Source organism: Falco punctatus (genome assembly GCF_963210335.1).
Source record: "Falco punctatus genome assembly, chromosome: 1".
NCBI classification, from domain to species: domain Eukaryota; kingdom Metazoa; phylum Chordata; class Aves; order Falconiformes; family Falconidae; genus Falco; species Falco punctatus.
This window is the reverse complement of record NC_137580.1, coordinates 57453901-57472668: the sequence shown is the minus strand read 5'-3', so window position 1 is coordinate 57472668 and position 18768 is coordinate 57453901. Positions and strand designations below refer to the sequence as shown.

The 18768-nt window shown below is 39.6% G+C and overlaps 1 protein-coding gene across 5 annotated transcripts in view; it reads left to right on the top strand.

The window, feature by feature from the left end:
• The window catches only part of FRYL (FRY like transcription coactivator), a 179603-nt gene that overhangs the window by 40734 nt on the left and 120101 nt on the right, over positions 1-18768 (top strand). The window contains exon 1 of one of the 5 annotated variants that reach the window (XM_080403807.1): positions 1232-1585. The exons of 1 other annotated variant lie outside the window; for it this stretch is intronic. In XM_080403807.1, the coding sequence (XP_080259933.1) occupies positions 1510-1585 (76 nt within the window). In that variant the 5' untranslated portion in view covers positions 1232-1509. Of the gene's footprint in view, positions 1-1231; positions 1586-18768 lie in introns of those variants that run through there. 3 more of the 5 variants (XM_080403803.1, XM_080403805.1, XM_080403804.1) reach the window with 3 other exon arrangements.

The window sequence follows — 18768 nt, the reverse complement described above, 5'->3', positions numbered from 1 at the left end:
TACACCATTCTTGAATCTGTTAAAAAATTTCAGGTAATTTGAGTTTATCTCAGGGCATAGGTATGATATCCTCCTCATGGCTGGTTTACTCCTAGTACAGGGTGGAGCACAGTTCTGAAACTATGTAAGGTTTTTAAAAATTAACTAAAAGCAGATTTAGTTCATCAAGTGTATCTTTGGACCCATATGGTTAATTTTTTAGTTCATCTCTGCGGTGTGGGTCAAGTCATAGTTTAAGCAGACCTAGTAAACTACTGTTAGCAGCCAGTGTCACAGTAATCTCAGAGTACAGTTCTCTCCGTTTTCTGTATTTGACCCAAGGGGTCATATACAATGCTGTGTGTATAGTTTGGTGGCAGTTACGGAAACAAGTGTTATTTTCTTGATATAATTTCTTCCTGTCAGCAGGAAGCAGACATCTTTCTGAAATTTTGGCCTACTTTTAGGTTTGTCCGTTAAAACCTTGAGATGCTTTCAGATGCATTTTTGGCCTGCGTAAAGACAGCACTCCAAGCTGAGAGAGGGCCACTGCCTTTTGATGGTATGCGGTAGCGTGGGCAGGATGAAGGAGGTTTATCTTAAACTGCTTTACCCTGTGCTGCAATGGGGTATTTTGCTTTATCCTGAAAGAATGGGGGTAGATCCAGAGCCCTATCTAAAGGGCGGTGCTGGATTGCATCCCTAGGAATCTGGAAACTTCACACCTAAGATGCTTTTCGTCATGGCCTTTGAGGTGATGCTGAACGAAGTAAACCATCAGAAATGTGAAAACGGTGGTGTGAAGTCCTTTAAAAGAAAAAAAAAAAACAACCCAAACCGCTAATAGCGGCAGGTGTCGAAGCTCAGTCACCCATAGCTCTCTTGCAGGCGGCCACCCTGGGAATCCTACTTGGCCCTTCCTGCCCTCCGCCGGGCACCTGTTTGTCACGCCTGGGGTGTTTTTATCTTTTATGTCGCTGATCTCTCCGCGGAAGGCTGGCCGTGCTTCTGGCGCCGCGCAGTAACGCCGGGCGGCTGCGGAGCTCGCTGTAAGTGTGACGGATCGGCTGCGAGTGCATGAAGGACTCCGCGAGGAGCCCGTTAGCCCTTCGGGTTTCGGTTGTCAGTGGCTGCGTGGTTCGGCGGCCGAGGGGTGGGCCGCGCAGCTCGCCGTGTCACCGGGGACTGTCCCTGGGCAGTGCGGGTGCGCTGCCCGCCGTGTCACCGGGGACCGTCCCTGGGCAGCGCGGGTGCGCGCAGAGGGGCCCCGTCCCCTCCCTCGCAGCAGCACGGCGCTCTGCCGTTGGCGGGGGGACGCGCCGGGACCCCGCGGGCAGCGGCGCGGGGCGGGGCCTTCCGGGCCGGGAGGGGTCCCGCGAGGAGCCGCCTTTAGCGCCCCCCCCCGCCCCGGGCCCTGCGTCACCGGGAGGCCGCGCGGCAGCGGCGCGGGCGCCGGCACGCTCCTCCCGCCGGTGGCGCTGCCGGTGGCCGGTCCTGGCGGCGCCCCGCTCCCGCCCTGCCCCCGGCACCATGCTCAGCCTACAGGATTCCCTCTTCTTCGAAATCAGCATCAAGTCTCTGCTGAAATCCTGGAGCAGCAGCAGCAGTAAGTACCTCGGTCCGCCGCTGGCACCGGCAGCCGCGGCCTCATACCGGATATTTTTTTTTTTTAATTTTTTTTTTTTTTTTGCATGCCCCTGTGTAAAATTACGCTTTAAAAACAGGTTTTTAGCTATCCTTTGTGCTGGTGCAACTTGGCATAGCCATTGTGAGGGGTGAGCAAAGTGTGCTATTCTGCTTCCTAGTTGTCATGTAAGAGTATATATATATATGTGTGTGTGTGTGTGTATTAATTTTTTTCATTTTCCTTAGGCTGCAGTTGTTTTAGTCTGATAAAGTTCTTTGCACCCTTTGCTGTCCAAGAGAGGTGCAAGCAGATGCTCGTCTCTGCAGAGTTATCAGATGCAGACGCTGTGGCTTAGTTCTGCCAAGCTCAATGCTCCTTTGAAGCAAAACAGGCGTCCTCAGACTGAGTGTTTTACAGGGGGTATTATTTTTGTTCCTCAGACACATTATTATACCTGCAAAAAGTGCCCACTTTGATCTTCTAAATAGCCCAGATCCAGAGTTTCTACCAACGCAGGCAAGGATGCTGCTGTTGGTAAAGACAACCAGTCTGTCCTCGGATCACCCCTGCACACATGCTTCAATGCAGGGTCTCGGGCCTGTGAGCTGCCCTGCACTGTGTAGCAGGCTCTGCTGTCGTAAGCACAGCAGCTTGATGACAGGATGCCAGGAGATGAGAAGGATGGTGTAACTGTACGTCAGCTATATGCCTTAAGTTTTTTGCATTTGTAAAGATTAAAGAAGTCGGAAGCAGGAGGTATCTGGTATCTCAGCTTTAAGTTATATTTCATTAATGGCTGTTTTGAGGTGTCTGGGATGCACAGTTTCTGCTATCCAACGCTTCATCAGAGTACCTCCATTGGGATTTTTACCCTAATACAGCATTTTTTGTTTCACCTGTCTTGTTTGAAGGAATTAGTACTAAGTTATATATTGTACGGTGTATTAATTGGCGCTTGGAGAGTATGCAGATATTTAGTTTGTCCTAATGGTTTATTCAGATGTGAGATTTGCTTTTTGCACTAACGGCTAATTCATGTTCTGGACTAATAACTTCTCAACTTATGACTTTTGAGTTAAAGCAATGGATGTTTCAAAACAGGCATCCTTATAGGGTTTGCTTTTCACTTTTTGCTCATCTCTTGCAGATTAACTGTATCTGTTCCAAATTATAGCTTGTAATAGTACTTGGTAGTTATTAATGTTCTTGCTGAAATAAAGATAACCAGAAGGGTTTTTCTATTGTTTTATAGTAGCAGTTGAAGGTGTCTCATGAAAATGATTAAAAATCCTTAAAGTTGGTTTTATTAATGTATATAGTTTCCAAACTAAAGTAAACCATGGGATGCATTCAGTTACAATAAATGCAATCTACAACTAGAAAAATAATTGCTGTATAGGTAAGGAGGTGAATTGCAAAATTTAGTCTAGGTAATTGTCAGCTATGCTAAGACTGAGAGTAAAAATAATAATAATACTAAAGGTTATCTGAGAAGAGGTTATATGTGATGCTGTTTTCTCCTATATGTCCTCTGTTATGTAAGCACAGCGGAGGAAGATATTCCTGACTCTCTTGTCAGGAAGTGGTACTTGGATAATCTACCAACAAACTAATTTTCTGTGCACACTGATTAGGTAGATGGGGTTTATGTCACTTTTTTTTACCATTGCCACTCCATTTGTGAAAATTGCCATGCCGCATGTCTGCTCTGGAAGTGTGTGAGAGTTGCATTCTGACGGCTTTCCACTGTGCAGGCCAGCCAGGAGCAGCCCTTTCTGTGCAGCCTGTACTGGGTGTAAGTATTGTGATTCACATGGATGCTGAGTGAATTGAGCTGAAGTGGGCAAGCCGGTTGCTTCTTTTCTTAAAACGTTTTCCAATCAAGTGATGCAGTATGTGCAGAACAAGGAATTACGCAATATTTATGTTGAGTATGTGTTTGGAAATTCAATAAATTCGTATGCTAATAAGTTACTTCAGAGAGGTTTTTTTCTGTGTTTTCATAAAAAAATTGTAAGCAAATGCTACTTTTTATGGTTTATATGATAACTTCAGAATTTTGTATACTGAACAGCGTCAGAAGAGGAGTGGGTATGCTTGCATGCATATCCGTATACATAAAAATAAGCATCTGTAGAGAGTATTTAAGTATATAACAGAAAGGCAGCAGAGCTCCATGGGTCTGGTTAAGGGCTTGCTTAGCTGGCATAACGTTGCAGTGCTGGCTAAGGTTTTATTGTAGTTGATCTTTTTTCTTTCAGTAACAACAATGAAGTGACATTCATATGGCCTAGTTTCAGAATGCTATGTCTGTGCCAACAATTTTAGGCATTACTTCTTTTTAAATGGGATCAGGAATGTTCTTTTAATCCAACAGTGAAGTGAGGATGTTCCCGCTTAAGAATTGTTTACTGAAGTTGTGGATGGGATGGAGGCTTTATACTGGCTGGTCCTCAGGTTGCTTTTTTCTGTAGTATTTAAGAAATCTTAGTTTTCATAACTTTAAGAGCGTTAAGTTACAGTATGGATTCTGTTGTTTAGTCCATTGCAGTTTGAATATGGTCTGTTGAACCATTCTTCTGAGGTTTCTGATATTGTAGCAAAAATACTAATTTTGATTGTTACTTACGTTGATTGATGTAAGAAAATTCTCTTATTTTGTCTAAATTTGTTTAAAAATAAGGAGGCCTGGGTGCCACAAAAATTACTTTTAGCAATGCAATATATGAGTTAAAAAAACCATTGTGCTGCTTACAATGAAAAGCATTATGTAATGAATACCTTTCTGTAAGATATGACATCTGTTTTAATGAAAAGTGCATGTATTTCTGGGGCTTACAGTCTAGGCAGGAACAACTGGTTTCCAGTGAATGTGAGTATGACACATTACTGCTTTCTTAAAAGCTCTTCTGTGTTTCTAATAATTACTTGATTAATAATCTTGTCCAGGTGAGAAATAAATAATTGTTTCTGGATAATGAAAAAGAACAAACAATGTTTTTATTGTGTTTCTAAGAATGAACACACAGCTTTCTCTTGCTGTGCTGCAGTTGTGGTATGTCTGTCTGCTAAACAGAAAGGCACACCTGTCCTGTGGGTGCTTCTCTGTCCTTGAACTCTTGTCCCTACCATTTTCTGGTAAATCGGTGTTGCAGATGGTGCATGAGATTTTCATACAGTCTCGCTCATGTTGACTCAGAAGTCATGCATATATTTCAAGAACTCGTGCAATGTAAGAGATCGGGGCTGCTCTTAACGTCACGCCTGCCAAAGCTACATCGAGGTCGTTGGCCTTGGCCTCTTTTTGGTAAGAGTTTGTGACAGTGAATTTCAAACTTACTTAGATTTGTGAGCCTGGGAACAAAGTTGTAGCAGGGAAGTGAGCTGTATCTGCCTGCACAGTAGTCGTTTTTGAAAATGTGTTATAAAATCAGAAAGAAATGGAGCAGCTTTAAAAGGAAGTGAATTATTTGAGCTATGGCTGCCAGGTGCTGACAACAAGCACGTGAAAACTGGGGAGAGCTACCTGGCAGATACTTCTGAATCACTGTGAATTCACTTTCTGTGAATGAAAAAAGCACTTGGAGTTAAGAATCGCTTACCTTCCCATAGGATTAGCTTGACTGAAGATCACTTCCTCCTTTACCAACCAAAAATGAACTCCTGGCTCTCAAGAGAGGTTCTGCTCTGATAATACAGTATTTAACAAAGTAGGTGTAATGGATTAATTTTTATCCTGTGGATTTTCATTTGATGGCAGCAACAAAACTGTAATTTAAATAAAAAAGGTGAAATCACCTTGCAATGCCATGATAGGAACTTATATGAAAAGGGATCATATGAAGAACTGTGGAACAGGTGTTTTGTTGCCAGTCTTGTTTTTCGTGAGGAGATGGGGTGGAGTGTATGTGGAGGTGTGCACGGGTTTAGCAGAAGGACAGATTTGCTTCTTCTGTTGCAGTTTGTTCATGGATTATGCTTTTTAAAAGCACAATTTGTTAATATTTTAGAAATCATTATTGTATGATAAATTTTAACCTGTTTTCCAAGCAAGTGTTAAACTGCAAAGAAAAATAAAACCTGGGGAAAAAATAGGTCTGAGCTGTTACGTGATTTTCTCATCCAAACTGTCCTTTGGGGTAGCAGTTATCAGTGGCAGTACAGTGCTCTAGAGAACTTCCAGACATCTTTCAATGGCAGTTTTATATGCTAGTGGCAAAATCAGCGTTACTTCACAATCAAGAGAAATCTTATTTTTCATGACATACTATTTTTGATGCCTTTTAAAACAATAAAATAAATATGATATTTAGTAGGTGTTAACTTTATCCCTCCAATATTAAACATCCCAAATAATAATGTGTTCAATCTTTTTGTAGAAAGCTTTTTGTTACTTGTAACCTTGACTTCAAAAAATCATGACAGTAGTTGTCTTGTATCCTGAAACTCCATAGACTGTCTCCAGAGAATATACCAATTCTTTCTTACAACTTCCAAAATTGTTTTGACATATCAAAAAGTGAAACCTTAAAATGAAAGATTAATACAAATTTATGGTAACTTTTGAAAAAGCTACTAAATTCCACTCTTTTTTAAAAAAATGTATTTAATTGTACTTTGTGATAATAAATGTACTTGTGGATCCCTGTACTGCGGAAGCAGCAAGTTTCTTTGCTGTAGAAGGGACAGGGCACTTAACGATGGCTTTTCCACAGCCTGTCAGTTGTCACAGGAAAAGCAAGTTTTTGTTAGTAGTTATTCAACCAATAAAATATGAATGTGTCTTTTTTTTTTTTTTTTTTTTTTTTTTAAGGGATTATGGAGGGGGACCTCTGTACTTGACCCTCTTTATGAACTTAGGTGGTCTTTAATGGTGGCCATCTGTGCAGTATATTTTGGGGCACATAAGACATGAGTCATTGCATTTCCTGATACGTGGTGTGTTGGCATACATGCAACTAAATGAAATGTCAGTAACAGTCTGTGTAGTAAAATCTGCTATGTAAAAAAAAGATAGCTTTTATATTTATCTTTTCTTCAGGGTAGGGTTGAAATAACAAGGTCTATAAATGGATATAGGCTGGAAGGAGGCAAGAAAGCTGTAAGTAGATCACCCAAACTAGAGAAACCAATGTATCACCCTGAAACTGAAGAGCACCTAGTGTATATAAGTGAAAGTTCTGAAGCTGTCAGACTTTTCCAGTCCCACTCCATTAGGTGCAGGTCAAGTGAGCAGGATGAACATGAGGGAATTAGCCTAAGATGGCTGAGCTCATCACTTTTGCCAAAAGTGGTGGCTTTGCCCCTAGCAGTGCAGCCTTGTCACCTTTTCAGCTGCCAGTTGTGCTACTTTGTCTTACTCTTTTAGTGGGCTGTTTTGGGTCATTACATCAGCAGAAATTTTCTTGGGAAGGTGGAGAAGTTGCTGCTGCTGCTGTTTGTTAAATTATCCAACTGAATCCTCTTAAGGCAAGGAGGAGGGTGGATGTGAGGACTTATTGTAAAAGAAGGGTCAGGACCACCTGCCTAATAGTGAGGCTGTCTTGTTTGTGGGCATGTAGGGGCGTCTCAGCTCAGCTGTCTTGCTGTCACGTGTTTTGCATAGAAGCCTTCTTTATATTTGCTTATTTTTCTTCTGCGTGACTGAAGATGTGTGATTATTTTTTGGGTAGTTTTGGCTTGGTCTAGCATTCACTACTGCTAAATATTCATACCTAAATGTGTACTTTTTCCCTGCCTTATTTGTTTGATGCCTACAGTCTATTTTCTGAAACTCTTTGTGTAGATTGAACATAAGGGCATGGCTGCTTATTAGGGAGTGTATATAACCAGATTTGTACCAGTAATAAGCAGATAAGGATATATGATGTTTTGGGCCTTATTTTGGACTTCTCTGTGTATCAGCATGGAAAATCTTGAACTGTGGTGTTTTTTGGGTGGGTTCTTTTTTATTATTTTTTTAAGATTGTTACATGTGCGGTTCTTCATATTAATTTTTAAATAAGATGCCTGCATTGTATTAAGTACATTATGTGTTGAGATATACATTATTTATTTTCATCAGGCATGGATATGCTCGAATGAACTTTCCTTTGGGACTTTCTTTCTATAAAAGCAATATACTTTTTGCTAAACATGTAACTAGGTTCTGTAATGATTGAAATTGCAGAAGAGAATGCTTTTGAGAGGAGAAAGTGCCCCAAATGCAAACCACTCTGTCAGCTGCTGTTGGGTCGAATAAACTGCATGCTGTGCATGGACTTCAGGAAAACTCCAGATAAACCAATTGCAACAACCCATATCAAATACCCCATTTCTGCTGACCTTTTTTTTTTTTTTTTTTTTTTTTTTTTTAAACTCCAGCTTTGGCCTTTTGTGTTTGAAGGGGAAAGGTTCAGACACTAGAGTTTTAATAGCATTTAAGAGATCATTGACAAAACAGAATTTGTTTATTTAGAAAGGTGACTGCCAACTTCAGAACACTATCTGGAGTAAAACTGTTGTTTGCTGTATTATATCCTGTTTGCATGTAGTTACAGGTTTTCCCCTGTATGAAAGAAATATTCTTCCTCATTCCTCTACAAAGAGTAATGATGCTAGTCAAAGGGAGCTTTTAAATTCTGTAAGGTACAGTGCAAATTAAAGAGTGAATTTGAACTTGAAGAGAAAGAGGTCATTTTTAAATCAAAAGGGGCACTCAGAACCTCAAAGACGCTGGGCCATGCTACTACAAATACGAATTAAGTGTTTGAGCTCTGATGTTCCCACTTGCCTGTGTGAATGTCACAAGCGAAGGTTTATGTTAGTAGGTCTGGTAGAAAATAGTTTCTGGGAGAAATTTCAGAGTAGTTTACTGAAATATGATTTCTATAATATGCTGCTAAGCTACAATAACAAGAAAATAAAATGTTAAGGCATATAATTGCTTTGTTTCAATTACTTTAATATTAGAATATTAATTATTGAAAAATTAATAGAAAGAAACTTTATATCACTGACTTTGCATTAATAAGTCTCATTATACAAATCCAGGAGTTTTTATGGCCCAATCAAGAAGTACTTAAGACACGGTGATGGTCAAGAAGCTGGAGGTAGAAAATGTTTCAATACAGCTACAGAATTAACATGTGTTATGACTCTTTAATTATTTTTGCCAGATTTTAGACTTGATGCCTTAAGTAGGTATAGTTAGAACAAACAAGAAAAGCAACATGTGTTGGATAGATTTTTCTTGGTTCAGAATGAATACTACTAATGATTATATAATGCTTTCAAAGTAGTAGTAGTAGAAAACTACAGGCATGTAAAATTTTTTCCTCACTCTTTGCCTTTTTCTCATTCTTCTCAAGAATTTGAAAATCCAAAGGGGAGAAAGAATACATTTCTTTAGATTCACATAGCCTCAGAAATAGACCACTTAGAGTTTAAAAAAACAAGCACTCCAAACTTCTAAAATAAAAATTTTCATTTAAAACATTAATATTGATAGTTTTTTTTTCTCAAAAATTAGTTCAAGTTCTAGAAGTAATTTCTCAAAGAGATCTTGGGAAAGCACAGCATGGGAAGTATAAATGACTCCTCTGGTTCTGCCCATCAGGCGCAGTTGGCACATGATTTGGGGACATTTTCAATTTTACTTTTTGAAGTTCCCTTTGTAAGCAATTGCTACAGACCAGAATGCTGGTCTAGGAAGATATATGAACGCCTTAAACCCTTGCAAATCAATGCTAACTAATAAATGAATATTGGAAAGAGTTGTTATGTTTACAGTGCTATCAAAGCAGAGTAAGTAGCCTTAGGAATTGTTGGTTTTCTTCCTTTTGCTTTTTTTATTCGTGATCCATGTTTGCTTCCTTTGTTCACGCTGCTGAACTAGAACTTAAGATCCTCGGGTTAGGAACTGTCACGTTTGGGAGGGTGGCGGTGCACCAGGTTCACTGGTCAGTAACGTCTCAGCAGCTCTTAATGCAGCCAATATTGGGCTTAGAAAACTGAGTGTCTGACATCTCAGTGGAAACCTGCCTCCTTTTTCACTCTAACATCTTGTTTGTGCCAGTTGTCAGCAGGGCGTAGTAGTTGGGCCAAATATCACCAGATTTTTACTGTTCTTTCAGCTACAAATGAGGTCTTGTCCTGGAAAAAAAGAGGCTGGCAACTGGCATGCTGTTTTCGTGACAGCAAGGCAAAGAAAGAAGCAGGCTAGCCCGGATGTACTGACGTTTGGCTGAGAAGTTCAAAGGTGTTTTTTTTATAGCTGTTTGAGACACTGTGGCCAGAAACCTGTGGTAGATTTAGGGATATTAAGGTGGAGTCGTGCATTGTTCTGCTTGTAGGGGTATTCTTATATTTGAACCTCCCTCTCTTCAGAAATTAACAGGATAGGAAAAGAGGAAGGAGGAATCCAGAACCTAGAAATTCCCTAGCAGAAGTGCATGGATGAGAACGATTTTTTGGAGTATTTTTTTCTCTTTTTTCTTCTTAAATAATAATTTAAAAATCCTGAAAGAGTACTTCAAGCTATAATTATTCTTCCACAGGAAAGAAGGTAAATGTGTGTTGCTAATTCTGAAAAAAATATATTAAGCAAAACGATATGAGCAAAACCAGGATTCACAAATGTGGCAAAAGGTGACCAAAAGGAAAGTGATTCCGTTGTTAAATTTTCCTAGCATCTGTCACTGTAGTAGTGTTCAAAGGTTTGTTTGAATTATTTTACTTTTTTTTAAAAAAAAAAATTATTATTTTTTTTTTTTTAAATTTGTAGTTTGTGCCCATTTTTTATGGCTGCATTATCCCTTAAGGGGATACTGTGACTGGAAAACTAGAGTGCTTGTCTTGGAGAGGATAAGGGAAACAAGAACATAACTTGTTTAACTGAGGAGGCGAGAGGATGGCAGGACAGGGCCTGGGAGAGCCGTAGGGAGGGCACAGACAGGGATTCTGCATTTTTGGAAGCAAGCCTGTAGGATTTCACTATCTAAAACATCATGAAGGATGTGAATTACGCTGCCATTGAGCGTGAAAACTTTTTGAAGTACATTGAGCTGAAGTTCAACCTCAGTAAAACTGAATATGTGCCAAACTGGTGTCTTCCTGGAGGTGCAAGTTTTCAGAATTAAAAAATAGCATGCTCTACTTTATTCTGAAGGCCTGAAGGGAGGAAGCAGTGATTCCTTGGTTAATTTTAGTTTAGGTACTGGTTTATTAGATATATTCTTGCACTTTTTTAGTTCTTTGTCAAGCCTTCATATCTCTTCTATACTTTCCAAACTACTAAGACCATTTACATTCATGGTGCTGAGAAAAATGGTGTGAAGTCCTTGAGTGCTATTTGGTTTTGGTTTATATTTGCAGTTTTGAGACTAAGGTTACAAAGACTGACTGCCAAAAAGGGATTGTGAATATTGGATAGCTTTAACTATTTGGTGACTGGGGTTGGTCATGGAGACCCATGAAGGTGTGGAAGAGCAGCTGTGCCATCCTGACGGGATTTCCTCTGCTGGGATGTAGTTCTGGGAAGCCTCAGTCCCCGTTCCTGCTGCCTGGGAGTGCTGCCCCGAAGCTGCAGGCTGGGCCTGAGTTAACCTTCTGCGTTAATGGCACTGTAATTTCTGTGTGCTTTGCATGTGTCTTGCCTAAAAAAGTCTTTGTGAGAGGGGGGCGGGATATTTCTAACCTTTGAATGTATCAGTCTGCCTTGTTAACACGAGGGATGTTTGCTCGTGTGCCACCTGCCTTACGGCTCTACTGAGGTGGTGGAGCCTCGTGAGGGGTTGCAAGTTTTTGTCAGCATCTACAATTAGGAAAAAAACCTGACAGATTTCTCGTTTCCTCTGTTTTCCTGTCCTGTGCTTCTTGCTGAGTGCAGCTGCTTTAGCAGGGTATTGATAATGTATTTCTGGAGATAAATCACTGCTCCTCCCCTTGAGCTGTGGCTGTGGATTAGCAGTGCCGTGCGGGTCAGCCTGCCTCCTGTTCTCCAGCTGCAGAGGAAGAAAACTGTAACCTCATTTCTTGTGTGGGTCTAGCAAACTTATAGTCAGCTCAGAAGGCAAGTGGGCTTTTATAGCATGATTAAAACAGCCTGGCATTGTGTGGTGTTGTCAATATGTGACCATACAAACTTAAATACCATATCGTCAGGGAAGAAGATGAGCGATGAGCTCTGGATGGGAAACTCCACATTTCTAGGTCACTGACTGAGAGTGTAACTCGGCAGAGGCCAGAGCTTGTTATTGTTTTGTGGTTTGCATTTGGTCTCCTTCCAGGTATCGGGACCAGAGTGCTCCCAGCTTTGAGGCCCTAACCCCCGACTGAGCTCCACAGTCACCGCACAGTCCCGCCACAGCTGGACCTGCTTCCCAGCTCTCTGCTTCTGCCACTTCAAAAGTTATTCAGTTGTTAGTCTAATCTGTGTTCTATTACTGCAGAACGATTAATGAGGTAATATTTTTTTACGATACATACAGATTGTGCCTGTGTAACTTTGTTATACTGAGGAAGCTTGAGGTCAAATACCTTGACCAGAAAAGCTGAGATTTTCGGGGTTGAGCAGGAATAGTGGGGCAATGCATAAAAACGGTTTTGGTAATAGTATACCTGAGCAAGCATGAAGCAAGTATTGCTCCATTTTCAAAACAATGCTACCAGAATATTTATGTGTTAGAACTTGGGAGGTGGTGTCTTTGGCTAGCTGTCTGCGCTAATTCTGGTTGGTAACCTAAGTGACCTTTTTTTTTTTTTTCCTTCATGTAAGGAGCGTTATGGATTATACAACCATTTTTTGTGATATCCTCTACTAGGAAATTTTACCCTCTGTTCCTGAAGAGGGCCAGACATTGAGAATTTTTAAAGCAGAACCTTAATAGATTCATATCTTTCTTCCAGTGTATTTCTTCTTCTTTTCATATTTGTGGTGAACTGTGTAGTCTTCTAAATGCCACTCAAATACTGCTTCTGTCGTTAATGGCCAAGCCATAGCCATATTAGTGCATATGGTTAGATGCTTAGTTACTTTTCAAGCCTCAAAACCTGGTAGTACTCAAATGTTCTGAATGTAGTTGTGATAGTTGTCCTAGCTCCTTACAGGCTGCTTTCTTTAAAATATGGTTTTATATATAAACATATTTTTATTCCTGTCTGTCAGCATAGAAGTCTTCAGAAAAGATTTTACCATACTTCATTTTGTAGGTGAGCATCTCCTTTAACTTTGCTGATAGACTGTGAATATATTCTGTGTCTTCCTACAAAAATAGGAATCCTGCTATTTTAATTTTTCTCAAAAAACAGCGTAGGAAATACTGTTGCAACATTGTATAAACCATGTAGCAGTTGTAAATGTAAGACCTTATAAGAGGGAAAGGAGATGTTACTTAAAATAAGAACTGAGGGGAAGAAGGTTTTCACTTGCCCTTATAGTCTCTTAAGCCCCAGAGGCCAGTCCAGCAGCTGAGCACCAGGACAAGGGTATTCATGGTGTCTGTCCAGCGAAATGGCACCATGATGCTTGTGTCCAGCTGGTCTGGAATCCCTGGCCATGGTATGGGAGGTGAGAATGCCAGGTGCCACATTCTCCTTATGTCCCGAGTTCCTCTTTGGTTGCCAACAGATTTTGGATATGTTTTTGGAACTGACAGTGATCAGTGTCTCCATCCTGTCCCACCTCTGTGAGTTGTTACTAGTCATCATGGTTCTTTGTCTCCAGGTCTGGGTGTGCTGTGAAATCACAGGTAGATATGTGGGGGGTGGGTGTCAGGAATTTTCCGTCACCTGCTTCACCTGGGTGCCGTTCATACAGGCCATGCTGGGAGCCCCACTTCCCTGGGTGCCTCCACAGCCAGACCTTCCAGTTCATACCAGTCTGAGCCTCTTGAGTTACAGTTCTCTGCAATGCTTTTTAGAGCTTATAAGAATGTATTGAAACCAGGTAAATGTTCTTATAGTGGAGAAAGCAAACTACTTTCTGAAATAGATTAGAATCAGATAAAAAGTTAAAATGAAGGTTGAAGAACACAGAAGAGAAAAGCTTTTCCTTTTCCCTTTCAATTGTAATACACACAGCTGAAATCTTAAATGAACAATTTAGCCATGTGTTTTGGAGTTCCACGGAGAAGCATATGATAACCTATTTTTATTTCAGATGTGACTAGCCTCCTCCCCTGGAACTAACAAAGAAGCTGTTAACTCTGAAAGCTTGGTGTGTTTATGGTGGCTAAGAATAGCACTGCATGGCACTTAGTATTGTCCTCTTACAGAAGTCCAGTTCAGGTGCTGGCTATGTCTGCATGGTACGTGAGATTTTTTTGCCAGGTTTGTGCTGTGCCCTTGCACTTTCTCTGAAGGCTTAAATGCCTGAAGGCTGTCATCTCTTTTTCTAAGGAGTTGCACAACTTCAGATTCTTGCTAGTTTGGCTTAGTTTTATTTGCGGTTAGCATAAATAAATTTATTCAGAAAGTCTAGTTAGAAATACAAGTGTCTTATGCTAACTTTAAAAAAAATATTGTTAGCTAGGGCTTCGTGTGAACTCAGCACTACCTTGTGCTGTTAGAAACGTAAAAATTGCTGAGGAGCCTCAAAATACAGTTCCCAAACTAACCACAGGAGCAAACCAGATTTGTATAACTGACCTAGTGAACAGTCCTGAATCGTCTGGATGTTTTCTGATTTTCATATTCATCAAATGTTTTTTCCCCCCAAGAAAAAAATAAAATAGGCATTCCAGACCATCACCAACTCAGCAGCTGACATTGCTGTTTTTCTGTAGAGTCTGGTGAACAAAAGGCCCTGGCTTTAAAGAGTACGTTTGGTAAACAGAAAAACACAGGCAGCTACACCATATTTAAAAACAGAGAATTTACAACAATGTTGTAAGATATGTATGTGCCATCACAAGGCTATTTATGCTCTAGTTGACAAATAATCAACCTCTGCTATGTACTAACTTGTTGGTTAGTTGTACTGGAAACTAAAACCCATCAGATTTGAATTTTCAGAAGAGCTGATCCCCTCAGTTCAGGGCAGAAAACTTTATTTAGGGAATATGTTCAGGTATGATTTTTTGGTTGGTTGGTTTTGACAATTACATTTAGATATTTACCTGGATGTGGGAAAAAATGGGTTTTGTCGTGTTGTTTTGACTCCTCAGCAAACTGTAAGAATACATTTTGAAAGTGCTGATTATTTTTTTTTAAATCTTTTCCTAAATTTCTTTTCCTCCTCAGCATGTTTGTGTTAAATGTGGCAGATTGAGTTAGTCTTCAGAGGTTTATTTCCCTTTTCAGTTCGTATGTTCATATGGAGGATTACTAGGCAAAACTGACAGAATTAGAACGTAGAACAGTTGTTCTTTCCTGAAATTGATACTTAATGCGTGAGACTTACTGTAACCCTGATCTGTGTGTGCTTGAGCATATTCCAATGCTCAAATGTATTTGTTTATTCTCTTTGTTTAATCAGTGTGTGTATATCTAACACTTCAGTTTTCAAACCATACCTCAGTATCAGAAATACTGTTATAATATTTGACTGCTTCACTAGGCAGTTACTTACAAAGATGTGAAAATGCTCTGTAAATGGACCTAGTCTGGGCTAATGTAATGTTTGGAGCTTTAATTTGTAGAAATATTTTTCATCTGAAATATTAATATGCTTATACGGAGCATATAAAAAGAAATTAAATTAGTTTCTTAAGATTTTTTTAAAATAGGTTGTTCTTTTTTAATGATACATGATTTGAAGTTATTGGTTACTTTATAACTGATGCTCCAGAGTCCTTTTCCAAAATAGCTTTTTATAGCAAGGCTGCCAGTATTCATTACTTTTTGCATTTATTCAGGAAAGGTATCGGTTTGACATTAATGAGGATAATTGAGGATAATGAGCATAATAAGCATAATGAGGAAAAGTCTTCTGCTACTGGAAGCTGAAATTGCCCTCTTCTCACATGGAAAGAGTAAGCAGGCAGTGGTAGGGGGGGTTTAAACAAACTAGTTTGGGTTGTTGTACTTGGTGAGAGAACTCTTTGCAAAAGCTGTAGGCTTCTGACACTTTTTTTGGAAATAATATAGAGCGTAAATTTATTGAGCATATTGATATTGTTTTTTCTTTCAGTACAGTGCATCGATAGGGTTTTCTGTATCCTTAATTCTTCAATCTGAGGATATGGAGTTTTGTTTTTCCAGAGAAATGTGGGTTAGGAAAGATGAGAGAAGGTATTTAAGGTTCTTTTTCTGTTTGCTGGTTAACAAAGGCATGCCTGTGATCACTTTGACCTTGTTACTTGATGCATTTTTTGATGTGTGGTGTATATGTATCTATTAATACATTGAAAAGAAACAAAACCTCATCACAGATGATGTTTGTGGTGACAAGTGTTAATTTGAATTGTCTGTGCTGCCCATATATCAGTGTGTTTGTATTCCTTTGATGCTATATCCTTGCCTTAATTTTAGTTTTTTAGGTACTACTTCTGAAAGCTTCTCTTTCTCTTCACTTAATTAGTGTACCTTAAAAATGATATCTTTATTCAGAGTAAGTTCACTCTCATCATTGCTGTGGAAATGTGTGCTTCCTTAACTTGTAGAACAGTGAATATGGAAATCTGGAATAAACACTACCAAATAAAATTCCCTTCCATTCTCTTTCTACTCTTCTAGTCCCCAGACATGACTAGTATATCTTTCCACTGCTGCTTTTGCCTCCCTTACGCTTTTTATTTTAACATCACTTAGCCAAGCATTGATGTAATGTTACTGCCTTTGTTAGCTCATGCTTAACATAGGATTCAGAGTGCCAGTGTATTTCTAGCCTGGTGCAGTGTTCATTTTGATAGCCCAGGAAGGAAAAAATGGATTTCTCTGTTAGCAGTAAAAGTTCTGCTCTCTGTCCCACTTCCCCCACCTTCATGGGCTGAGCAGGACATGCCTTCCATACTAAGCAGGAAGGGTGTGGGGGAGAATGTGTGCATGCAAGGTTACCTGCAGACTTATCTGTCACTTGGGAAGTTGACTGTCATTCTGTGACTTTCAAACTGCAGTCCAACACCCAGGAGCGGGAATGAAAAGAAACCAAACTGCCCCCTAGCAAGCTTAAATTTGCTCAGTAGGGATCTGCATCCCCCTTGGAAACTTCCTCTTAAAAAAACACCCCTCTGCTAATGGCAAAATACTGCAAAATATCGATACAGGTGGTAGGATTATACCTATATGCTAGGCTGAAATGGATACCTTATTTCTAGGTCCTTATCGGTGAAGTTTGGGTCAATGCTGCAGCCAGGCTGGCAATCCAGCAGTGAGCCATAGGGTGTTGTCACTATTTTTATCTATTATATCATCAAATAAAGTTGTAACTGCTCGTGTTTAGAAAAAAATTGATGGCATAAATCATTGGAATTGATGCCAGATGGCTAGACATCTGAGCCGAGCTCTTTCCAGTTGTCCTTCTGACTCCAAAAGTTAGAAGCGAAGGAAAGATGTGTGGTGCTTTCATGTGTTAAGGTATCTTGGCTATTACGTGAATCCACAGTACTATCTAAAAGCATGAAAACCATGACTGGTATGGTGAAGAGTCTGAGCTTTTAGGCCCCCTTGAAAGGCAGGGAATACTACTAGCTCAGACTTAGCAGTGGCTTGGTTTACATTTTCTGAAGGGCAGGTGGAGCAGAAGAACTAAGCCATATGCTAGTCTATCCTTGCTCTCCGTACTCAGAAGGAAGTTGTCTTTATTCCTGTTGCAGTAACAATTTTAAATAAAAAATGTGTCAGATAATGCTCTTCAAAAACGGTAGTGTAAGCCTTTTTTTTTTTCCCCTTTTCAATTTAATCATGCTAGAATAGAATTGTTTCTGTGTTTCATCGCTGCTAAAGGTATGACTTAGAATGCTGTAGAAACCTAACATTGAGATATAGGAGGTAAAGAAGCAATTTTAGGGGTTTTATGCTTACATGGTTACTCTTGAGGGAATACAAAATTTGTAAATGAGTGAAACTTGGCAGTTACATATGCTCAGTTGTTAAATGTTTCAAAATAAACAGATATCAGGATACATACCTTTATTACTTGACAACACAGCACTAATACTTTGGTGCTGTGCAAAGTATTTTGACAGTAGAGTCATGCTAAGTCTTCACAATGACTACTGAGAAAGAAGACAGTCGGTAATAGATGTGTGCTTGGGGGGGTATCTGTTCTCTGAAAAGTTTGGAACTTGATTACAGAACTGTTTTCCAGAAGAAATTCATGTATTAAATCTAACTTACTTTATTATATGTGCAGCTTTAAATTTAATTGAAAGCTACAGTTGTATGAAACTTTAGGACAGTAGAAGCATTTCTGAAAATTACCATTGGGAATTTAACTTCTAGCCCTGAACCTTTACATTCCTGCCATTATCCTACTTCCATACGTGATGGATTATGTTCTAGGTTGTGGACAGATGAGAGAGAGATTTACCCTTTACATTCTTTTAAGCTGATCTTGCATGGCAACAGCTTTCTCACTATGAAGCAAAGTAGTTAGGAAGTACGCAATTGAATAAATTTTATGTCTTTCTAAGTGAAGGTTTCTGTGAGTTAAAAATAGGATTTTTAATTAAAATGGTTTGTCTGAAGAGGCTTTCTATTCTGGATGTTTTTATAGAAAATAAATTACATGAACTATGTTTTTAATGGTCTGTCACTTTAATGGTCAGGATTTCCTGATGGCATGCCATAATCAAGAGTGACTGGGCAGGACTTGAGACAATTGTGTTCAAACAGATTTCCTCTTCTCCTTCTAATTTTTATGCTTTAGTACATTGTTTTCCAATGTGTATAGTTTGGTCTTTTGGCATCTTGTGCTATCAAAACTATTTTTTTGTTTTCCCCTTTTTTTTTTTCTTGTCTGATAGTAATCTACACTCATCATCTGCCATAGAAGGCTCAATAAAGCAATTCACATAATGAGTTGTACTTTTTGCATGTGCTTGTAGCGATTTCAGCTGGTATGCCCCATCTGTGTCCTAGCTGTTAGGTTGTTAAGGTGGATTTTTGTTTTTTAAATGTAAATACATAAAATAGGTCCTACATACATCTTAGTGGGGTTTTTATTTATTTAATTTTAAACTTCTTGTCTGTAAAGGTAGTTGCTTGCACCATCGATGGGACATTCTGCCCTGCCATCCCAT